Here is a 19,937-nt window from a genome sequence, read left to right on the forward strand (position 1 = left end):
TTTATTGTACATTTGATTATTTTCTTTGTGTACCTGTATACCGTTAGACTCTGTTACCGTTAAATTTATTTGTATATTTACTCTATCTTTGTTTGTAATTTGTTGATTCTATTTTATGCACTTCCCTTTAAAATCATTCCAATCAATCTGCAATTATTAAGTTATCTTGAGGAAAAATTACATTATATATCACAGAAAATTTAAACATCGCAATATATATCACGCAACCCTAGTATAAATTAATTTTCAAAAAGTGCTCATGTAATTTTATATTAATTTAAAGTTTGTTAGGTTTAGGTATATCTCTGTTTTGACCTCTGTTCTTGCTTTCAAAAGTAAAGCTTTCTATCTTGATTTTTCTCCTTGTCGTGGCCTGTCTGAACAGCCGCTGCATGCGTGGCTTATAAATATCCAGTTTCCACTGTAGGCAAATTGCATTGTGCACCTCCAGCTGTACGATCAATATAAATATCTGCTCATCCATAACTAATGCGCTTCAGGGCTGATGGTGACAGTGTTGGCAGTCTTACAGTTTAGCCATTACTTGTCAAATTTTAGAAGGATCAATACAGCACTAATGTTTCTACGTCCTATTTTCAATATTAAGAAATGTTATTCATTTCAGATTTAAGCTCTTCTGACTTCAAAAATGATCACACATTTTGTTCTGTACTTGCAGTTTACTTGCCGAAAGAAGATTTTGTTTGTTTTGAATTATGAAATAGTAATTTATTTGGTCGCATGTTATTTTATGGTACATTCTTGCTATTAACCAACCATTAACTAAGACTTTAAGCGCAATAATATCCTAATTTGATGCTTATTAATAGTTATTAGATACGATTAGAGATTTAGAATAATATCCTGCTAAATATGTACTATAAAAGTAATAAACTTCAGTGCGCATCACACCTGTCCTTAGGTCTTTGTACTGGCTCCTTACATGCAGAATTCTAAAGTATTATTACTTGGCTATAAATCACTAACTAGAAATTCCAAGAATTCAGTCAAAGCAGGGTGAATCTGCCTTCAGCTACTACACCCCTCGCTGCTGAACTCTTCTTCTAGAAATGATCAGATGTGCTCCAACATTAGGCATGTTCAAATCAAGACTGAAAACACATCTGTTTAGCTGTGCCTTTACTGAATGAGCACTGTGCTACGTCAGACAGATCGCACTATTATGTCTTTCTTTTCTTTTTCATTATTTTAAAACCAGTTTTAACACATTTTAATCTGTTTTAAATAATTTTTAGTCATTGTTTTTATTTATTTTTTTATATTTGTCTGTTTTATTCCTGTTTATGTAAAGCACTTTGAATTGCAATTGTGTAGTGCTATAAAAATGAACTTGCCTGTCCTAAACAGACAATATCTTAATAGGCAGGTAATAAGCCATTATTATTAGTGAGAATTGGTTCTTAAATTATAACATGTCAGATGTGAAGTTTGTTTTCATTTGAACCAGGAAATACATTTTTTAAAAGATTTAGAAAACAATGGAAATGTATGATGAAGAACGAATATAAAGGAATCTGTTAGGGCTGAACAATATATGGTTTAAGCAACAATGTCGCAGTTTTTGTATCTGCAATAGTCACATCACAGGATTAGATTATTTATTAAAGATTAAAATATAAATTATAATATTGTATTATTATATTATTATTATAAAATAAATTATATTATTAATTATTTACATATTAAATATTATTACATTTTATATTTTCAAATTATTAATACAATTATGAGCATGTTATTTTGCATTTGATTGTTCATTTTCTGTACTTGAATACTGTTAGACTTCCCAGAAAACCATAAAGCGCTCTTTGTTTATTTATTTTTGCTTGTAATTTATTATAATTTATGCGGATACACTGCATAAAAAATCTTGATCATCCCAGTCGATCTAAATTATTGAAATCTTTTCAAATAGAGCTCTTCAAATCATCTGGTGAAATTATATTCATATCGCAATATATGCATATTGCAGCAAAAGTAAATACTGCAATGTCCAATTTTTTCTGATATCATGCAGCCCTAGGATCTACATTATTTGGCATTTTTATTTTTGGCTTTTTAAGTTGTATTAGAATATATGAAGATTTCAGACGCAAAAACCTCTAAATGCCATCTATGATGTTCTCCTTAAATGACCATTTTTGTCAGCCTCCTATGTTTATGTTCCGTTATTTCACTTTAAAGGCAATGTAAATAACGTATTCGGCACTACAAAAGTAATATTACTGAGCCTACACACAGGGGATGCTAATTTTAGAAGAAAACATCAGATGGCTTTTAGGGTTTTTGCATCTAAACTCTTCATATGTACTTTTTCTATAAGTATTTTATTGGGAATATGCATCAAATAATATACAAAACATTTGTCATATTGATTTTTAATAAAGGTAGACTTACAGGGGTTAATGATAATAATAAATTAAATCAATAATGTCCAGAAATGAAGCATAAATAGATTAAATGTAAAAATATGATATAAGATAAATAAATAAAATTGACAAAGTAACAAATGACATTTATGAAGTGTTTATTTTACAATTACGAAGAAAAAAATGCTTAAATATTCTCAAAAGAATGTTCCTTTGTTTTAAGGATTGTTTTAATGATTGTTTTGTATGATTAAATGTCCCGTGAAGTGCTTTGAAATACGCATTTTATTCAATGTTGATGTAATCTCAACTGAAAAATGAAGAGAGGGCGGGACGTAGTGTAGCTCCTCCACCTTCTAAAAAAGCAGCCAATAGTGTTTTGTTTTTATCACCGCTTTCTGCCAATGAGAATGGTTGAGCTCTCAAATGAAAAAGAGCATCAAATGAAAAGCAAGGAGAAGGGGGCGGGGCATGTCAGATACTAGAGAGCATTTGATTGGTCAAGATTGGATGAGAACCTGAAATATCAGGTGATGTGAAAAAAAAAAAAAAACTGCTGACCCATCTAGGCGGAAGTGACAAACTACAAGCTTTACATGTTTATATCAATTTTATATCTTCAAAACTTGAATTTTGTCACTGATTTGGAGCACATAGCCTAAAGATATCCTAAAAACTAACAATACTGATACTGACTTCTAAAAACCTTTCATTTCATAGCACGTTTAACACATTACACCTGTTTTCTCACTGTTTATTAACACAAGTTTGAGGCAGTTTTTCCTGAAGAATTTCACTCCACAGCAGCTTTTTTACCCCCAGAGCCATTCCTTTATGTTTTCTGTTTATAATCTACACTTTCATTACAGTGACTAAAGGCTAAAGTCATTTCATAAGGACCGTCTTTACTGCAAGTCTGACCTGCTGTCTGATTCTCTCCTCAAAGCTGACCTGAAGTCAATTAGATGAGAAGCTAGTCTTAACTGTGTTCTTCTCAAGGCTAAAACTACATCTCTCTCTCTGTCCAAATGAACTTTAGCCTATTTCCTTTTTTCCACTAAACCAACAAGTTATCTGTGCTCAAGGATGAATAATGTAACCTGATAGTCGAGCAGGTTGAAGGGTAATGTCAGAGCGACTTGTGCCACGTTCAAATCATAAAAGTCCACCAAAGAAATAGATTAGATAACCAAGTACAGGTTGTTTTCAGATAAATTTGTATTAAGTTTTGTATTATAGTTTATTAATTATAATGGTTTATTTATAAAGCACTTTTCCCAAGCTCAATGTTGTTGTGCTGTAAAGAAATGGCAATAAATATCTATCATTTTATTTAATTTATATTATTATGATTGTTTTATTGTTGTTATTATTATTATTATTATTTGGTTTTGTTCTAAATATAGTTTTTTTTGATGCTAGAAATTATGATCAAATTTTTTTTGTCACAACGTACAAAAAGGTAAATTAATTTTCTTTTCTGTTAATAGATCTGAACTGTCGATGTCAATATATATCTATCATTTTATTTATATTATGATTGTTTTTATTATTATTATTATTATTATTATTATTATTATTATTATTATTAGGTTTTGTACTAAGTGTGTTTTTATGCTAGAAATTATAATTGCACTGTTTGATTCAGAGAGTAAGAATAGGTCAATTCATTTTCTTTTTTGCTGATAGATTTGAACTGTCGTTGTCTAATTCTTTATATTTAATACTGTATTTCTCTGCCTAATAAGCATCAATAAAGGTAACACTTTATTTTAAGGTGTTACACATGTTCCTTGTACTTACTATAATACTTACTACTAATTATACCTTATTGCATGCAACTAACTCCAATCCTAGCCAGCATTCTAACCAGCCTTATACTAAGCCCATTGCAGGCGTCTGCTTTGTTTTCATTTAAATCAACTTTGAAAACTTTTTTTTTTTTGTTGGCCTGATTTTACTAACTGGTTATTTTCCATCTTTTTAGATAGTTTAGCTATATTTTACCTTATATTTTATGTCATTTATATATTATTATGCTTATGTTGTTGTATATATCTGTACAGCACTTTGGCTCACTTCTTTGTTGTTGTTTGTGAATAAAGTTGGTAAGACTTTATTTTGGTGATCCCTATTGCACATTTTGTTGACTAAATGTTGCAATGCAACTACATGCCTATTAATTCTCATTTGAGTATTAGCAAAGTCCCTTTAAGACTATTACAAAGTGTGCAATGGTAAAGGTAGATCAACATCTGTAAGGTGTGAATAATAATGATTATATTTCAGTAAACCTCAAACAGATTATGATAATCAAATCTGAGCTTTCAAGTAAAGTAACCAGCGATCATTATTCGGATACATACTGCAACATTACAAACAGTGAAGTTGAATGACTATATTACCCACTATGCTAAAAAGTCTTTCAGATGGGGAGCTAGTGGCTGGGATGCACAAGAAAAGAAACCAAAAAGCCACTTTTTGTGACATGCTTTTTATTTACAATCTCATGACTGTTGCTATACGCCACTCATTTTCACGTGTGTTGTTATTCTAACCTGAAGTGACAAGCACAAGCTTGTGCTTTGTGTTTATCTGAGGTAATTAGTCTTCCGTTATTACGGAAATGTGTTTGTTCCATACAAAGTGTGAAGCAGATTGATTAGTTCTTGCGCTTGGGGCATTTGGAAAAGTTCAGATGTTTTTTTAACTAGGGGTACCTGGAAAATGTGCATGCGTTACATGAGCACTGCTTGCACACCATATTCATGTCACTCCCATGTGCGCGCCTCCATTGTAGATGACAAACTGAGCCCCTAAGCTTATTGGCATTGCTTCCAAGGCGCATGCTCAACAGCCACATTTCAATAAAACTTTGGCACTTCATACTGAAACTACATACCAAACTTTTATTATTATAAATATTGACAATGGGGTTTGGTCAATAAATACCGATATCGATTTTATCGCCTAGTAAAATATGACTTGACTTGACATAAAATTAATTAACATTACTGTAACAAGAACACTAATTTATAATAAGGTTGTATTAGTTACTGTTAGGTAGTGAGTTTATTGACATGAACAAACATTGAACTATTTATTGGCTTTTATTTATTGTTGTTAATGTTAGTTAATGGTAATAAAGTTGTTCATTGTTAGTTCATGTTAACACATGGATCATTCACTGATGTTTTGCATAGGGCTGCACAATATATGAAAATTTCAGATGCAAAAACTGAATAAGTGCCATCTGGAATTTTCATCTACAATAAGCGTTTTTCGCAGCCTCTTATATTTGTATTCAGTTATTTCATGTTAAAGGCAATGAAAGCAACATATTCTTTGCCATAAAAGTCAAATTATTGAACCAACACATACTCTACATATCATTTCAGCATCGATACAGCAATGTGCGCATCCACAATAGTCACATCGCAACATATGCAATGTTGAGTCTGAATTATAGTTTTTGTTATTGTTTTTAATGGCTGTATTTATAGCATTTCTGCAAAACCTTTTTTAATTTTCTGCAAAACCTTAATTAATATAGATAAAATATCTACATTTCAAGATGTAAACAACATTCATTTGCCCCACTGGCAGATTGTCTTGGCCCACTGACAGATAATTTAGCTTGTTTTGAGAATAAAACTCTTGATTGTGACTTATTTCTTCTGAAGATGAAAACAAAGCAATATTTTTATTTGCTCTAAGACTTTTTTCATATTTGGACTAGAAACGAGACAAAGTTTTTACTTTTTAAATATTTAAAAAAAAAATGGAACCTCAAAAGTTCAACTAAAGAAATGGCAACTTAAAATGGTTTAAAACTATTATTTTAGTCTGTTAACAAAAGTGTGTTCGATTCTAAAGGTATGTTTATTGAACAACTAGACAAATGTACTAGACAAATATCACAAAAAATAGATCATATTAAGCCAGGCTCTTTGTGAATGACTTTGTGAAATTCTGCATGACTTTGCATAAAATACACTGTACACATTTCTGTAAATCCTGAAATGTGAATGGCACTTTCACAAGAGGGCGTTGTTTGTCACATGCATCATTTACACTAAATCTAACCACTGAACTTCAACAATAGTAATAACAAAAGCAAAAATGTCACAAAACCGCATTTGTTGAAGTAATTATGTTGTTTTTACACTGTTTTGAGCTCTCAAATGTTCAGCGTCATGAATATAACACCCTGTGGGCTACCAAATAAACTCTGTTGATACCGTTGATATTGCTGACTCTGTTATTATTGTTTCAATACTATTATTTTTGTTTTATTAGTATCTATTATAAGATACTACTACTATTATTATTATTATTAATATTATTATCCCCATGTTCTGTCTCTATCCCCTTACTCTAGTGTCTCTCTTCCCAAAGTTAATACAGTTAATACGGATCAACTTACAGATCAATATTTAATCTTCATTGAATCATATTATGTTTATGTGGAATGTAAATATAAAAATTAAGTGTTGTTTGCTTATAAAATAAACAAAATTCTTTTTTTGTACTAAACCAGAACAGATACAAATTGCAATTTTTAGTGAACATTCAATTCAAATGAGGAATTAAGACTCTTATTATGGAGGTCAGTCATTGCATTCGTTTATTTCACCATAATAAAAGAATAAACATTAACACATGACACAGTTTGAAATTTTAAGCACCGTTTTTGGCACAGAAACTTTGAAAAATGCAAGACGCAGCACTTGGTTTGACAAAAATCACAGCATAAAGCATGAGGGTATCCAGACACGGCCACTGAGAGCCTGTAAACAGAAGCTTCCAATGAAACTCCAAGCTCTTCTGATTGGTCCACTGCTGTGGAACTGACAGTGATGAGCTGCACTGTGTGTGAAAGTTGAAGATCTTTAAACTTGACACAGCATCTAAAAAATTGCAGCGCTCATGTGCAGCGCTTCAAAAGGGGCTAGACGCAAGCGCAACGATCGCACACATTCATCAAGTGTGTTTACATTGAAAACCAGTAGAAAAGTAGCACGTTAGACAGGGAAATGCATTCTGTGTGAACGACCCCTTGGGGATCATTCACAGAACGTGTCTTTGCTTCTAAAAACGCAAGACGCAATGGTTCATTATCCCTAGGGAAAAAAGCACAGCATCAAGGACGAGGGTATCTGGACCAACCACAGAGCGCTTGTAAACAGAAGCTTGCAATGTAACTCCGCCTCCAAGCTCTTCTGATTCGTCCACTGCTGTGGAACTGACAGTGATGAGCTGCACTGTGTGTGAAAGTCCAAGATCTTTAAACTTGACACAGCATCTAAAAAAAACGACAGCACTTGTTTGCAACACTTTAAAGTGGGCTAGATGGAAGCATAATGGTCACACACATCCATCAACTGAGTTTACATTGAAAAACAGTTAAAAAGGAGCGCTTTGGACAGGGAAATGCATTCTGTGTGAACGACCCCTTAGGGATCATTCACAGAACATGTATTTGCATCTAAAAATGCAAGACGCAATGCTTCGTAAATGCTTTGGGGGGAAAACCACAGCATCTATGATGAGGGTATCTGGAAACAAAAGCTTGTAATGAAACTCCTCCTTCAAGCTCTTCTGATTCATCCACTGCTGTGGAACTGACAGCGATGTGCTGCGTGTGAAAGTTCAATTTTTTAAACTTGACACAGCATCTAAAAAAATGGCAGCACTTGTTTGCAGCACTTTAAAGTGGGCTAGATGCAAACATAATGGTCACACACATCTATCAAGTGTGTTTATGCTGAAAAACAGAGAAAAATCGCATTCTGTCTGAACGACCCGTTCATGAAACACGTCTTTGCTTCTAAAATGCGAGACGCTGCGTTCAGGAATAGGTTTAAAAATAAAACAACATAGCGTGATGTTAACGTATTCATTACATCATGCTAATAATAGTAATTCATAATGTAATGAAGGCAATAATGGACCCATTTTAAATAGAAAAACGTTATGTTACGATAAGCACTTGAGGATGCATCATATAACTCAGGATATCTGGACAAAGCCACAATGAGCTATGATATAATAGTAAATAAAACAGTTGTCATGCCAACTTTCTATATACCAAAAGGTTGCAACAGTTGTCCCATCTCTGAGCTCTTCTGATTGGTCACATCATCTAAAAAAAAAATGAGGCGCTCATGAAAAACAATAGAATAGTAGAGCGGTGGAGAGGGAGAAACACCTTCTGAGTAATGAATCTCATACTTGAGAACATCTTGCACGCTTTTGATTAAGTGTGAACTTATTTGTGTGTGTGTGTGTGTGTGCGTGTGCGTGTGCGTGTGCGTGCGTGTGTGTGTGTGTGTAAGAGGCATCAGGTGTGCATACCTGAACGGCAGTGAGAGTTCAGGTGTTTGTCAGTGAGGTCAGAGGTCAGTGAAGGTGACAGCGCTAAGTCACTAACCGAGCTTCCTCTGTGTGTGTGTGAGAGTCTGCTGGCACTCATGCTCAGATCCTCTTTCACACAGACACACACACACTTCTGCTACTGGACACCTGCGGTCACTGCGTATCACTTTCCTGATCGTTTTACAGCCTGTTTTCGGCTGCCTCAGATATTCATCCTCCATATGGCGAGCGCAAGAGTTTGTTGACTCACTTCTGCTCTCCTCTGGCTCTAAGAAGACCCTGGACACTTGTGCGTGCATGCGTGTTTTCATCACATGATCATGATATTGCTGATCATAAAAGCCTGGCACTGCAGAGAAATACACTGTTTTCATGCACCTGTCAATTTTAGGATTTTTAATGAAGCATTTTTAGGCTAAAAACATCCAAAATACTCAATAGGCAAGGCAAGTTTATTTAAATAGCATATTTCATACACAATGGTAATTCATAGTGCTTTACATAAACAGGAATAAAAGAGACAAGAAAATAAAAATGATTCAAGTAATTAAAAACAGATTGAAATGTGTTAAAACTGTTATAAAATCATGAAAAAGAAAAGAAAGCCATAATAGTGCAGTCTGTGGGACGTAGCACAGTGCTCATTCAGTAAAGGCACAGCTAAACAGTAGGGCTGCTCGATTTTGAGAAAAATCATAATCACGTTTATTTTGGTCATAATTGTAATCAAGATTATCAGTTGAAGTCAAAATTATTCGCCCTCCTTTGAATGTTTTTTTTTAAATAAATATTTCCCAAATGATGTTTAACAGAGCAAGGAATTTTAACAGTATTTCCTATAATATTTTTTCGTTTGGAGAAAGTCTTATTTGTTATTTTGGCTAGAATAAAAGCAGGTTTAAATATTTTGAAACCTATTTTAAGGTCAATATTATTAGCCTATAAAATGACTTGCCTAATTACCCTAATTAAGCCTTTGAATCACTTTAATCTGACTGCTTGTATTTTGAAAAATATCTAGTCAAATATTATTTACTGTCATCATAGCAAAGATAAAGTAAATCAGTTATTAGAAATGAGTTATTAAATCTATTGTGTGTTGAAAAAATCTTCTCTCTGTTAAACAGAAATTGGGGGGAAAAGGGGCGCTAATAATTCAGGAAGGCTAATAATTCTGACTTCAACTGCATATATACAGGTATTTTCCTCCCTGCAAAGGAAAGAGAAATAAATTAAATAGAATAAAAATATGAAACAAACTGCGCTTTAAGCATCTTCACTGTAAGAAAAACATTTTAGCTACAAAAGTTCTTTAGTCAAGAGCAGTGAGGGATTTTCTCCTCTTGTTGTTTGATTAATAATGATGAAAACGGTTTCTCATTCACGTGTCTTTTGATTCTCAACTCGTTTATTACACAGATAAGGGTTAAAATGAATAATCTCTAAACACTCCGTTTTTGCACCTATTTGAACATTAAAGCACTCGCGTTAAGATGACTTTAGATGTGTGTGCTCTGCTCGTCTCTGTGTGCGAATGTGACCGAATGCTGACCGCATGCTTTGTGTGTGCGCCGGCCTCGTTCGTGCTTTTAAAAACATGAATCAATGAACGATGAGCATCCCGTGCTGCAAACGTTACATTACAGTATATGCTTTTAGTCATTTCATGTGAAGCTGAGCTTTGCAGAGCAACAAATGTGTACAACTGGAAAGGGGGCGGTATATGATGCAATCGTTTATCTCGATTAATGCTTTTTCATAACCGTTAGAAGCCAAAATCGAAATCGAAACCGGATTTTCGATTAATTGCACAGCCCTACTAAACAGATGTGTTTTCAGACTTGATTTGAATGTGCCTAATGTTGGAGCACATCTGATCATTTTTATAAGCTGATACCAGCTGCTGGGGCGCAGTAGCTAAGGGCCGATTCACCCTGCTTTGACTGAACTCTTGGATTTTTTATTCTAATTCTAAGTGATCAGTTTGTATTCAGGGAGCATATCTGTAATGTATTGAAGTCCTAGGCCATTTAGTGATTAATAAACAAGTAGTAATTCTTTAAAATCTATTCTGAATGTAACTGGGAGCCAGTGTAAAGACCTGAGGACAGGTGTGATGTGCTCTTTTCTGGTTCTGGTCATAATCCTGGCAGCAGCGTTCTGGATGAGCTGCAACTCTCTGACTGTCTATTTGAGGAGTCCATTACAGTAATCCACCCTGCTGCTGATAAAAGCATGAACAAGTTTCTCTAAGTCCTCACTGCAAACAAAGCATCTAATATACAATAATGCTTTGCATTTTAGCAATCACAGTGTAAATCTTCATCCCAGCAGCTCATACAGTACATACACCAAAATTTATAGTTTTACTCATATCTGTATTCATCTGTATTCTGAATATTTTTACAGTGGTATATTAATTATATCATTATATAATATTTATTCTACAAAGGGGATGACCTCTTGCCGTGGCTTGGAAAAGATAACCTATTTTTTAAAAAACAAAATTCATATATTTTGGTCTAAAAACATTCTATGACTTTTTGGAGAATCTGGATGGTGACTCTTTTCTTAAACTGACAGACATTGACAGTATATAGATTAGAGAAATATGTTATTGCTGTATTATTTAATAAACATATTTATTCAAATCTGCAGTTAAGTAGATATGTATATTTAGCTTAGAAGACCCAATTCCAAATATCTGTAATGCAAAAAATGTCATGTTATTCCATGCAATATGAGATCTCTCTGTGTTCACCCATGTAAATGTGATGTAATGTAGCTTTAGCGAAATATGTATGGAGTTAGCGTCAGCTGTACAGTTGGCAGTGTTGACAGTGGCGCGCAGCCAGTGATATTACAGTAATAAAGGGCTTCTGTCAAGAACAGCACCACTCCTTCATGCTTTGTGTGGATTACACCTTTCAGAAACAAGCTGTTCATGTTAGTCTTAATACAATAACAACATTTCTATAGCTGTCTGACAGCATTTCTGATACTGTTGTTTTTGCCTTTTGTTCAACTCTATCCTTTTTGTCTGTCCTCAGGGGTGATCCTAACCTGGTAAAGCTCAACGTGGCCATCACTTGTGGATACTTGTTCTATGGTATGAATCATTTTATCATGCAAAGTCAAGCACAGATATTTTACATTATATTATATTCTATTACTTTGTTTAACCATCTTGTGTTTTCTCCTCTTCTCTCAGACCTGTTGCTTCTTGCTTGTAACTGGAGTACGATGGGAGATGTGTTTTTTGTCTGTCACCACTTGGCGGCGCTGTATGCTTATGGATATGTGCTGGTAAATACAGAACACATTTCTGGACACTTATTCTAAATAATGATGAAAAACTTTAAATGTTTAATACAAATCTACATTTTATAGATGTTGTCTTGCATATTTTAAAAGAGTCTGACACTATATAAAGTGGCTGTTCAACGGTTTATTTTAAGTATTTGTTACATATTTATAGATGGATATTTAGATGGATGTTTGGATAGATAATTATTCAGATGGATGGATGGCTATTCAGATAGATAGATATTTAAATAAACGGATATTCATACGGAAGAATTGGTGGATAGATTGATGGATTGGATGGATGGATATTCAGATAGGAGGATGAATATTTGAATGGATGAATATCCGGGTGGATGGATGGATGGATGGATGGATGGACGGACATTTAGATTGATTGATAAATGGATATTCAGATAGATGATGGGTGGATTGATATTCACATGGATATTCATATGGAAGGTTGAATGGATGGATAAATGGTCGGATAGTCAAATGGATGGATGGATGGATGGATATTCAGATGCATGAAGGGATGATATATGCATGGATATTAGGATAAATATTTGAATAGCTACAAGGATGGAAGGATAGATGGATGGATAGTTGGATGTTTGGTTAGACTGATGGATAGAAATTCAGATGATGGATGTATATTTAGACTGATTGATGGATGAATATTCAGATAGATGGATTGGTGGGTGAATAGTCAGATGGATTTTCATATGTATGGTTGGATGGATATTGGAGTGGATAGATGATTCAGATTGATTGATGGATTTTCAGATAGATGGGTATTTAGATTGATGGATGGATGGATGAATACTCGATGGATATTTGAATAGTTACATGCATGATGGTGATTGATACATATAGAAGTAGAGTGATGGATGGTTGACTATTTGTTGATTGATGGATTAAAATTTAGATGGATAGATGGATATCTGGATGGATGGATAGATGGATTTAGGGGTGGATGGATAGATTGAGGGATGTCTGAAATAGAATATCGAATAGATATATGGATGGCTGGATGGATATTCAAATAGATTGATGGATGAATGGATGGAAATTTAAATAGATGGATGGACATTCAGATTGATTGATTGATTAATGGGTGGCTATTCAGATAGATGGATGGGTGGATGAATATTCACATGGATATTCATATGGAAGGTTGGATGGATATTTGCATGGAGACTAGGATGAATGGATAGATGAATGGCTGGATATTCAAATAGATAAATGGATAGATAGATGGATATTCACATGGATGGATGGATGGATGATAGATGCATGGAAAATAGGATGAATATTTAAATAGCTACAAGGGTGGATGGATGGATGGTTGGATATTTTATGGATGGATATTAAGATTGGTTTATTGATGGATGGATATTCAGATAGATAGATGGGTGGGTGAATATTCAGATGGATATTCATATGTATGGTTGGATAGATGGATGGATAGCTAGAATAGAATATCGAATAGACACATGGATGATGGATATTCAGATTGATGGATTGATATTTGATTGGATGGATATTCAGATAGATGAATAGATGGAAATTTAGATAGATGGATGGGTGGACATTTAGATTGATTGATTGGATGGATATTCAGATAGATGAAAGGGTGGATGAATATTCACATGGAAATTCATATGGAAGGTTGTATGGATGGATAGATTGATGATTGGTTGGATATTCAGTAGATAGATGGATGGATGGATATTCAGATGCATGGATGGATGATATGCATGGATATTAGGTTGAATTTTTGTACAGCTAAGGATGGATAGATGGATAGATGGTTGGAAGGTTGGTTTTACTGATGGATGGAAATTCAGATGATGGATGGATATTTAGATTGATGGATGAATATTCAGATAGATTGTTGGGTGGGTGAATATTTAGATGGATATTCATTTGTATGGTTATATGGATGATTGATGGATAGATGGACAGATACATATTCAGATTCATGGATAGATATTCGAAAAAGATGGGTATTTGGATGAATGGATGGATAGATGGATGAACATTCTGATGGATGAATGTTTGAATAGCTACATGAATGATGGATTGGTGCATATTTGAATTGATTCATAGATAAGTAGAAGGATGGATACCGGATGTTATAGGATGGCTATTCGGTTAGATTGATGGGTTAAAATTCAGATGGATGGATGGATGGATATTTAGATTAATTGGATAGATAGATGAATGGATGGATTTGTGGATGGATTTACATTAGCATGGATGGATTGATATTCGAAAAGATGCATGAATGGATAGATATTCAGATTGATGGAAGGATATTCAGATAGATTGATGGATGGATATTCAGATAGATGGATGGATGGATCGATGGATGTTTGAATTGATACATGGATAGTTGAATGGATGGATCGATTGATTGATTGATAGCTCATCAAGATGGGACCTCATCAAGATGGCGCCGCTTCGGTGTGGAGCTCTTACTAACCGCATCTGTTCACTAACCGCATCTGTTTAATGTTTATCTTTTTTTTTTCATATTTATTTTGTGTTGTCACTTGTCACTTTATGTACACTGGAAGCTTCTGTAGCCAAAACAAATTCCTTGTGTGTGTGAAGCACACTTGGCAATAAAACTGATTCTGATTCTGATACATATTAGAATAGATACATGGATAAATAGATGGATGGATGGGTGATTGAATTGATATAGGGTTGGACGGAGAGATTATTAAAATCTATAAAACAAGTAGATATACGTGTACAAATAATTATGTTTGTCTTTCCAGACACGTGGAGTGCTTCCCTATTTTGCGAACTTCCGACTGATTTCAGAATTGTCAACGCCATTTGTGAATCAAAGGTGAGATTGATTGCTTTGTTTGAAGCGATTCCATTTAGATCCATAAACCTGTGCTACACTTCTCCTCTAACCTCTGTTTCTCTCCCTGCAGGTGGTTTTTCGAAGCGTTAGCCTATCCTCGCACTCACCAGCTGGTTGTCGCCAATGGCATTGCGATGGCGGTCGTGTTCTTCCTTGTGCGGATTGCAGTGATGCCGCCCTACTGGGCCAAAGTGTTTGGCATCATAAATTCGCCAACGTTCGAAAGGCTTGGTCTCGCGATTCAGGTGGCCTGGATCATATCCTGCGTTTGTTTGGATATCCTAAATATAATCTGGATGTACAAAATTGCTCGCGGCTGCTACAAGGTCATAACCGGCAAGCTAAAAGGGCGCAAAGCGGACTCCAAAAAAACCACTTGCGTGAACAACCACACAGACTGAGAAACACCGGCAATAAAGACCCGTACTGATTTAGATTTAGACGTATTCTCTTTTCAGAATATAGCAACTTCTCCTTTCCATTGTGCTCTGGATGGAGGTTTGGAGGATCATCCCGGTGTGGTTTTAACATGTGCAGAAACTCTGACTTTTCACATCTATCAGTGAAAGTCGAGCTGATTAACGAACCCGTTATGCCTCAAACACAACCAAAGTGCCTCCAAGCACAAAGCGAAGCAATAGAACATCGGTATATGAGCTTGCGACCACTGAAAGTCCATCGCATGTCCATCGCAAAAAAAGCCTTATGTAAACGCCGTCCATTTGTTTTTCTCGAAACCAATCGCTGTCGATCCTTGGAGCCAGTGTTTCCTGTGATATTTACACTGATGTGCCTCAGTGGTCTTGAATATCCGTGACTTTGCTCCACAACTGTTGGCAGAGCGGAGCTTCATTCAGTCTTATGTCAACACTACATTGCCAGTCCGACCTGTTGAAAGGCTCCATGAAAACAAAATCTACCTCTCTCACCGTGTCAAGCACAAGCCGTACGGACTTCAGTGGAGGACAGTCAACGAGATATGATCGCTTGCTGTTATTTTCTAGTACTCTTATGTTGCACGTCAGTCGTTTATTTCTTGCATTTCCTGAAGTCAAAGGTGGAGTTTGAGTAGTTTGTTCGGTCTTGTGTGCATTAGATTCCAAGAAGCTGCATGGTTTGTTTCTCGAGTCCTTCGGTGCGTTCTTTTCTTGCATGCATTGCAAGTAGATCATTTAAGCATCCTGGGTTTAAGACTTAATGGCAACTGGTGCAAATTCAACATGGTCTTTTCCCTCTACTCTCTTCCTGCCAAATCGAAGGGTTTTTTCAGCTGTCGCTTGATTCTCTCGAATGCGAGTTTCAGCTTGTATTTATGTGGGCATTTAAACCCATGTTGCATTGTGCTGTGGTGTTACGATAACAGTATATACATATATAGATATATATATGCATAAAAAAATAACCATATGCAGTACTTATTCCTGCCAAGAGTAAATCCCTCTTTATTCAGAGCTAGCGTTTCTCTTCTGAACTTCAGGTACTTCTCCAAAATGAATGTTCTGACTTCTTTAAATGGGTAATTCTGGCAGAGAATGGGAAAGGATTGTGGGAAATGTAGTTTTCTGCCTTATGTCCGTGATTCGAAATAACCAAATCATCCTCCAGGCCTTGAAATATAAGAAGCTGTGACGACAGAAATAAACTCCAGTGACGTTTTTGCTGGAGAAGAAAAGCGTCTGGTCGTAATTATATGTACTTGTAATGTCTGAAATGAGCTGTAATCTTATTGTTTATGGAAGGAGGCTTTATGGTACAGCATCCACACAACTAGTGCACAATCAGACGCCTTTGCGGCGTTTATATTGTAATGTTTCTCAGTAGACAATATGCTAATCCAAGCCTATTGCGTTTTAAAGGGCTTATCGAAATCAAAAGGAAGCGCAACGAATTTGATACTCAAAATACCGCATTCGATTAATTGATGATTGATATTCTTGATTGTTTTCTGTAGAACAGTCACAAAAAAATGTGCCTGTTGCTGTATATGCAACAAGGTTTGCATGTATGAAATAAACAGTATAGTCTGTACTAGCTTGTAGAGTTAGCGTAACACTCATTTTATACTGCACTCTAGATAAACTTAGTAAACGTGATTGCTCATATCAAACGTGCTAGTTATTTTGTTTACAAAAACCTTTTTTTTTATGATCTATGCTGCACTTGCTTGCTCGCGTCTGGTTTGATCCTCACGTTGAGCAAATATTGAGACGAAAAGTGTTTTTCATGATCACAATGAGCCCTAAATAATTTCAGTGTTTCAAACTCGTGTGATTTTAGTCACTATCAATGAAATCTTACGAATTTATTCAGACTTTTCTAAATTTCTTACATTTTTTCTGTTATAATATATTGGAGGAAGAAGATTATCATCAACAAGGAGCAATAATCTATACGAGGGTTTCTTTTTTTTTTTCGTTATTTGCGCTTTTGCTGTCGGCCATTTGAACAAACAACCTGGAACATAAAGGAACGATTTATTTTGTGCAATTTGGTGACTAGCCCAATGCCAGTATTGAAAATCTCTCTATGTGTGTAAATACCGTCAGTCTTGAAGTAGAAGGAGCTTGTAAGAAGTGATTGTATGGGTACTAAAACGAGCACAGAAGTCTGTTGGGTTATTGTAGATGATTTTATCTTGTTTTAATACATCACTTTATTGTGGATCCAATCATCTCTGGATATTTTAATGTGAAATTCGACGCTCAGCTGAGTCTTAAGAGCCTCTGATGGGTGACTTTAATGACCACTAATAATATTGTCCACGTAGCAGTCAAAACTTGAGAAATTGATGATTTGTTCATTAATAAATATGGGATTATAAGACTTCTTTTGCATTGTTTTTTTTATTCTTTGAGAGTTTGTGGTTCCCACACATACACTACTTGACAAAAGTCTTGTTGTCGATCCCATTTGTTAGAGTAACAAATAATACCTTGACTTCTAGTTGATCGTTTGGAAAAGTGGAGAAGGTCGATTTTTATTCTTTATTTTTCATAGGAATCATCTGTTGAACTGCATCCCAATCATCACGAATACTGCAGAAGACTTATTGGAACCTGCATTGACCCAAGATTCTCACAGAAATCAGTCAAGTTTGATGAAGGAAAGATCGTGGTTTGGGGTTACATTCAGTATGGGGGCGTGTGAGAGATCAGAATCAGAAAGAGCTTTATTGCCAGGTATGTTCACACATACGAGGAATTTGTTTTCGTGACAGAGCTTCTACAGTGCAACAGGATAACAGAGACAGGACAAAAAACAGATAATAAATATATTTAAAAAAAAATAGAAGTAAGTAGTGAGTGCAAATATACAAATTGACAAGTGTATGTACAGGTATATTACTATATACAATGTTATATGTGCAGCTGTTATGTGCAAATTGGCATGTAAAGTGTGTTGTTAAATAAGTGTATACATGTATAAAAGTGTATAGCAAGTAGTGATGTTGGTTTCGCAATTATTATCATTAAGTGTTCATGAGATGGATTGCCTGAGGGAAGAAACTGTTCCTGTGTCGGGCTGTTCTGGTGCGCAGTGCTCTGTAGCGTCGACCAGAAGGTAACAGTTCAAAGAGGCAGTGTGCTGGGTGTGAGGGGTCCAGAGTGATTTTGGCAGCCCTTCTGCTCGCTCTGGATAAGTACTGTTCTTGGGGAGTAGGAAGGGTTGTACCAGTGATTCGCTCAGCAGTCTGAACTATTCGACGTAGTCTTTGGAGATCGTGTTTAGTAGCTGAGCTAAACCAGACAGTTATTAATGTGCAGATGACTGATTCGATGGAGGTGTAGAACTGTTTCAGCAGCTCCTTTGGGAGGTTGAACTTCCTCAGCTGACAAAGAAAGTACAGCCTCTGTTGAGCTTTTTTGACAATGGAGTCAATGTGAGTTTCCCACTTCAGGTCCTGAGAGATGGTGGTGCCCAGGAACCTGAATGACTCCACTGCTGCCACAGTGCTGTTCATGATGGTGAGTGGGGGGAGTGCAGGGGGGTTTCTCCTGAAGTCCACTATCATCTCCACTGTTTTGAGCGTGTTGAGCTCCAGGTTGTTGTGACTGCACCAGACAGCCAACTCCTTAACCTCCTGTCTGTAAGCAGACTCATCACCGTCCTGAATGAGGCCGATAAGTGTGGTGTGGTCTGCAAACTTCAAAAGCTTCACAGAGGAGACTTTTGAAGTGCAGTCATTCGTGTACAGGGAGAAGAGCAGTGGGGAGAGGACACACCCCTGGACACACCCCACACCCCAACTGCAGAGTGGATGACAACATCACCAGCCTGATGTATCAATTACAAACCACATGAGAGGGCCAATTCTTCTGCATGATAGCCCTCCTTCTCATACTTCAGCCTCCACATCAAAGTTCCTGAAAGCAAAGAAAGTCAAGGTGCTTCAGAAATGGCCAGCCCAGTTACAAGACATGGACATTATTGAGCATGTCTGGGGCAAGATGGAGGAGGCGCTGAAGATAAATCTTGATGAACTCTGGGAGTCCTGCAAGAATGCTTTCTTTGCCATTGCAGATGACTTTATTAATAAGTGATTTGAGTCATTGCAGAGATGTATGGATGCAGTCCTCCAAGCTCATGGGAGTCATACACAATATTAATCTTTTTCCACTGCACCATGACTTTATATTCTATACAGTACTTTATTTCTGTTAAGTGACAAGACTTTTGTCTAAGCAAAGTCAGACCTTACTGTCCTAATTAAATTATTAGAAATCAAGGCATGATCATATTTTATTTTGGTAAAACAAGCGTAATCTAGAGGCCTTTGCCTTTCTTATAAGCCACTTCTGATACCAAATGAGTTATTATTTGTTGTTCCTAAAATTTGGATAGGCAGCAAGACTTTTGTCAGGTAGTGTACACTTTACTTGGGCGGCCAACCCAGGTATATTAACGGTCGTCCAAGTATATTTAGTGACACTTTTTTTTTATCATCCTTTAACACTTTCTTGTGTCCTCCCAAGATAACCAGC

At 35.7% G+C, this 19,937-nt stretch overlaps 1 protein-coding gene across 1 annotated transcript in view; it reads left to right on the top strand.

Moving 5' to 3' along the window:
- Positions 1 to 17,778, top strand: part of tlcd4b (TLC domain containing 4b) — a 46,281-nt gene extending 28,503 nt beyond the window's left edge. Inside the window, exons 4-7 of the mRNA XM_056453166.1 lie at positions 11,819 to 11,877; positions 11,980 to 12,074; positions 14,861 to 14,934; positions 15,026 to 17,778. Of these exons, the coding sequence (XP_056309141.1) occupies positions 11,819 to 11,877; positions 11,980 to 12,074; positions 14,861 to 14,934; positions 15,026 to 15,356 (559 nt within the window). The 3' untranslated portion in view covers positions 15,357 to 17,778. The remainder of the gene's footprint in view (positions 1 to 11,818; positions 11,878 to 11,979; positions 12,075 to 14,860; positions 14,935 to 15,025) is intronic.
- The last annotated feature ends 2,159 nt before the right edge of the window (positions 17,779 to 19,937 follow it).

This window comes from Danio aesculapii, chromosome 3, assembly GCF_903798145.1.
Source record: "Danio aesculapii chromosome 3, fDanAes4.1, whole genome shotgun sequence".
In the NCBI taxonomy this organism is placed as follows: Eukaryota; Metazoa; Chordata; class Actinopteri; order Cypriniformes; family Danionidae; genus Danio; species Danio aesculapii.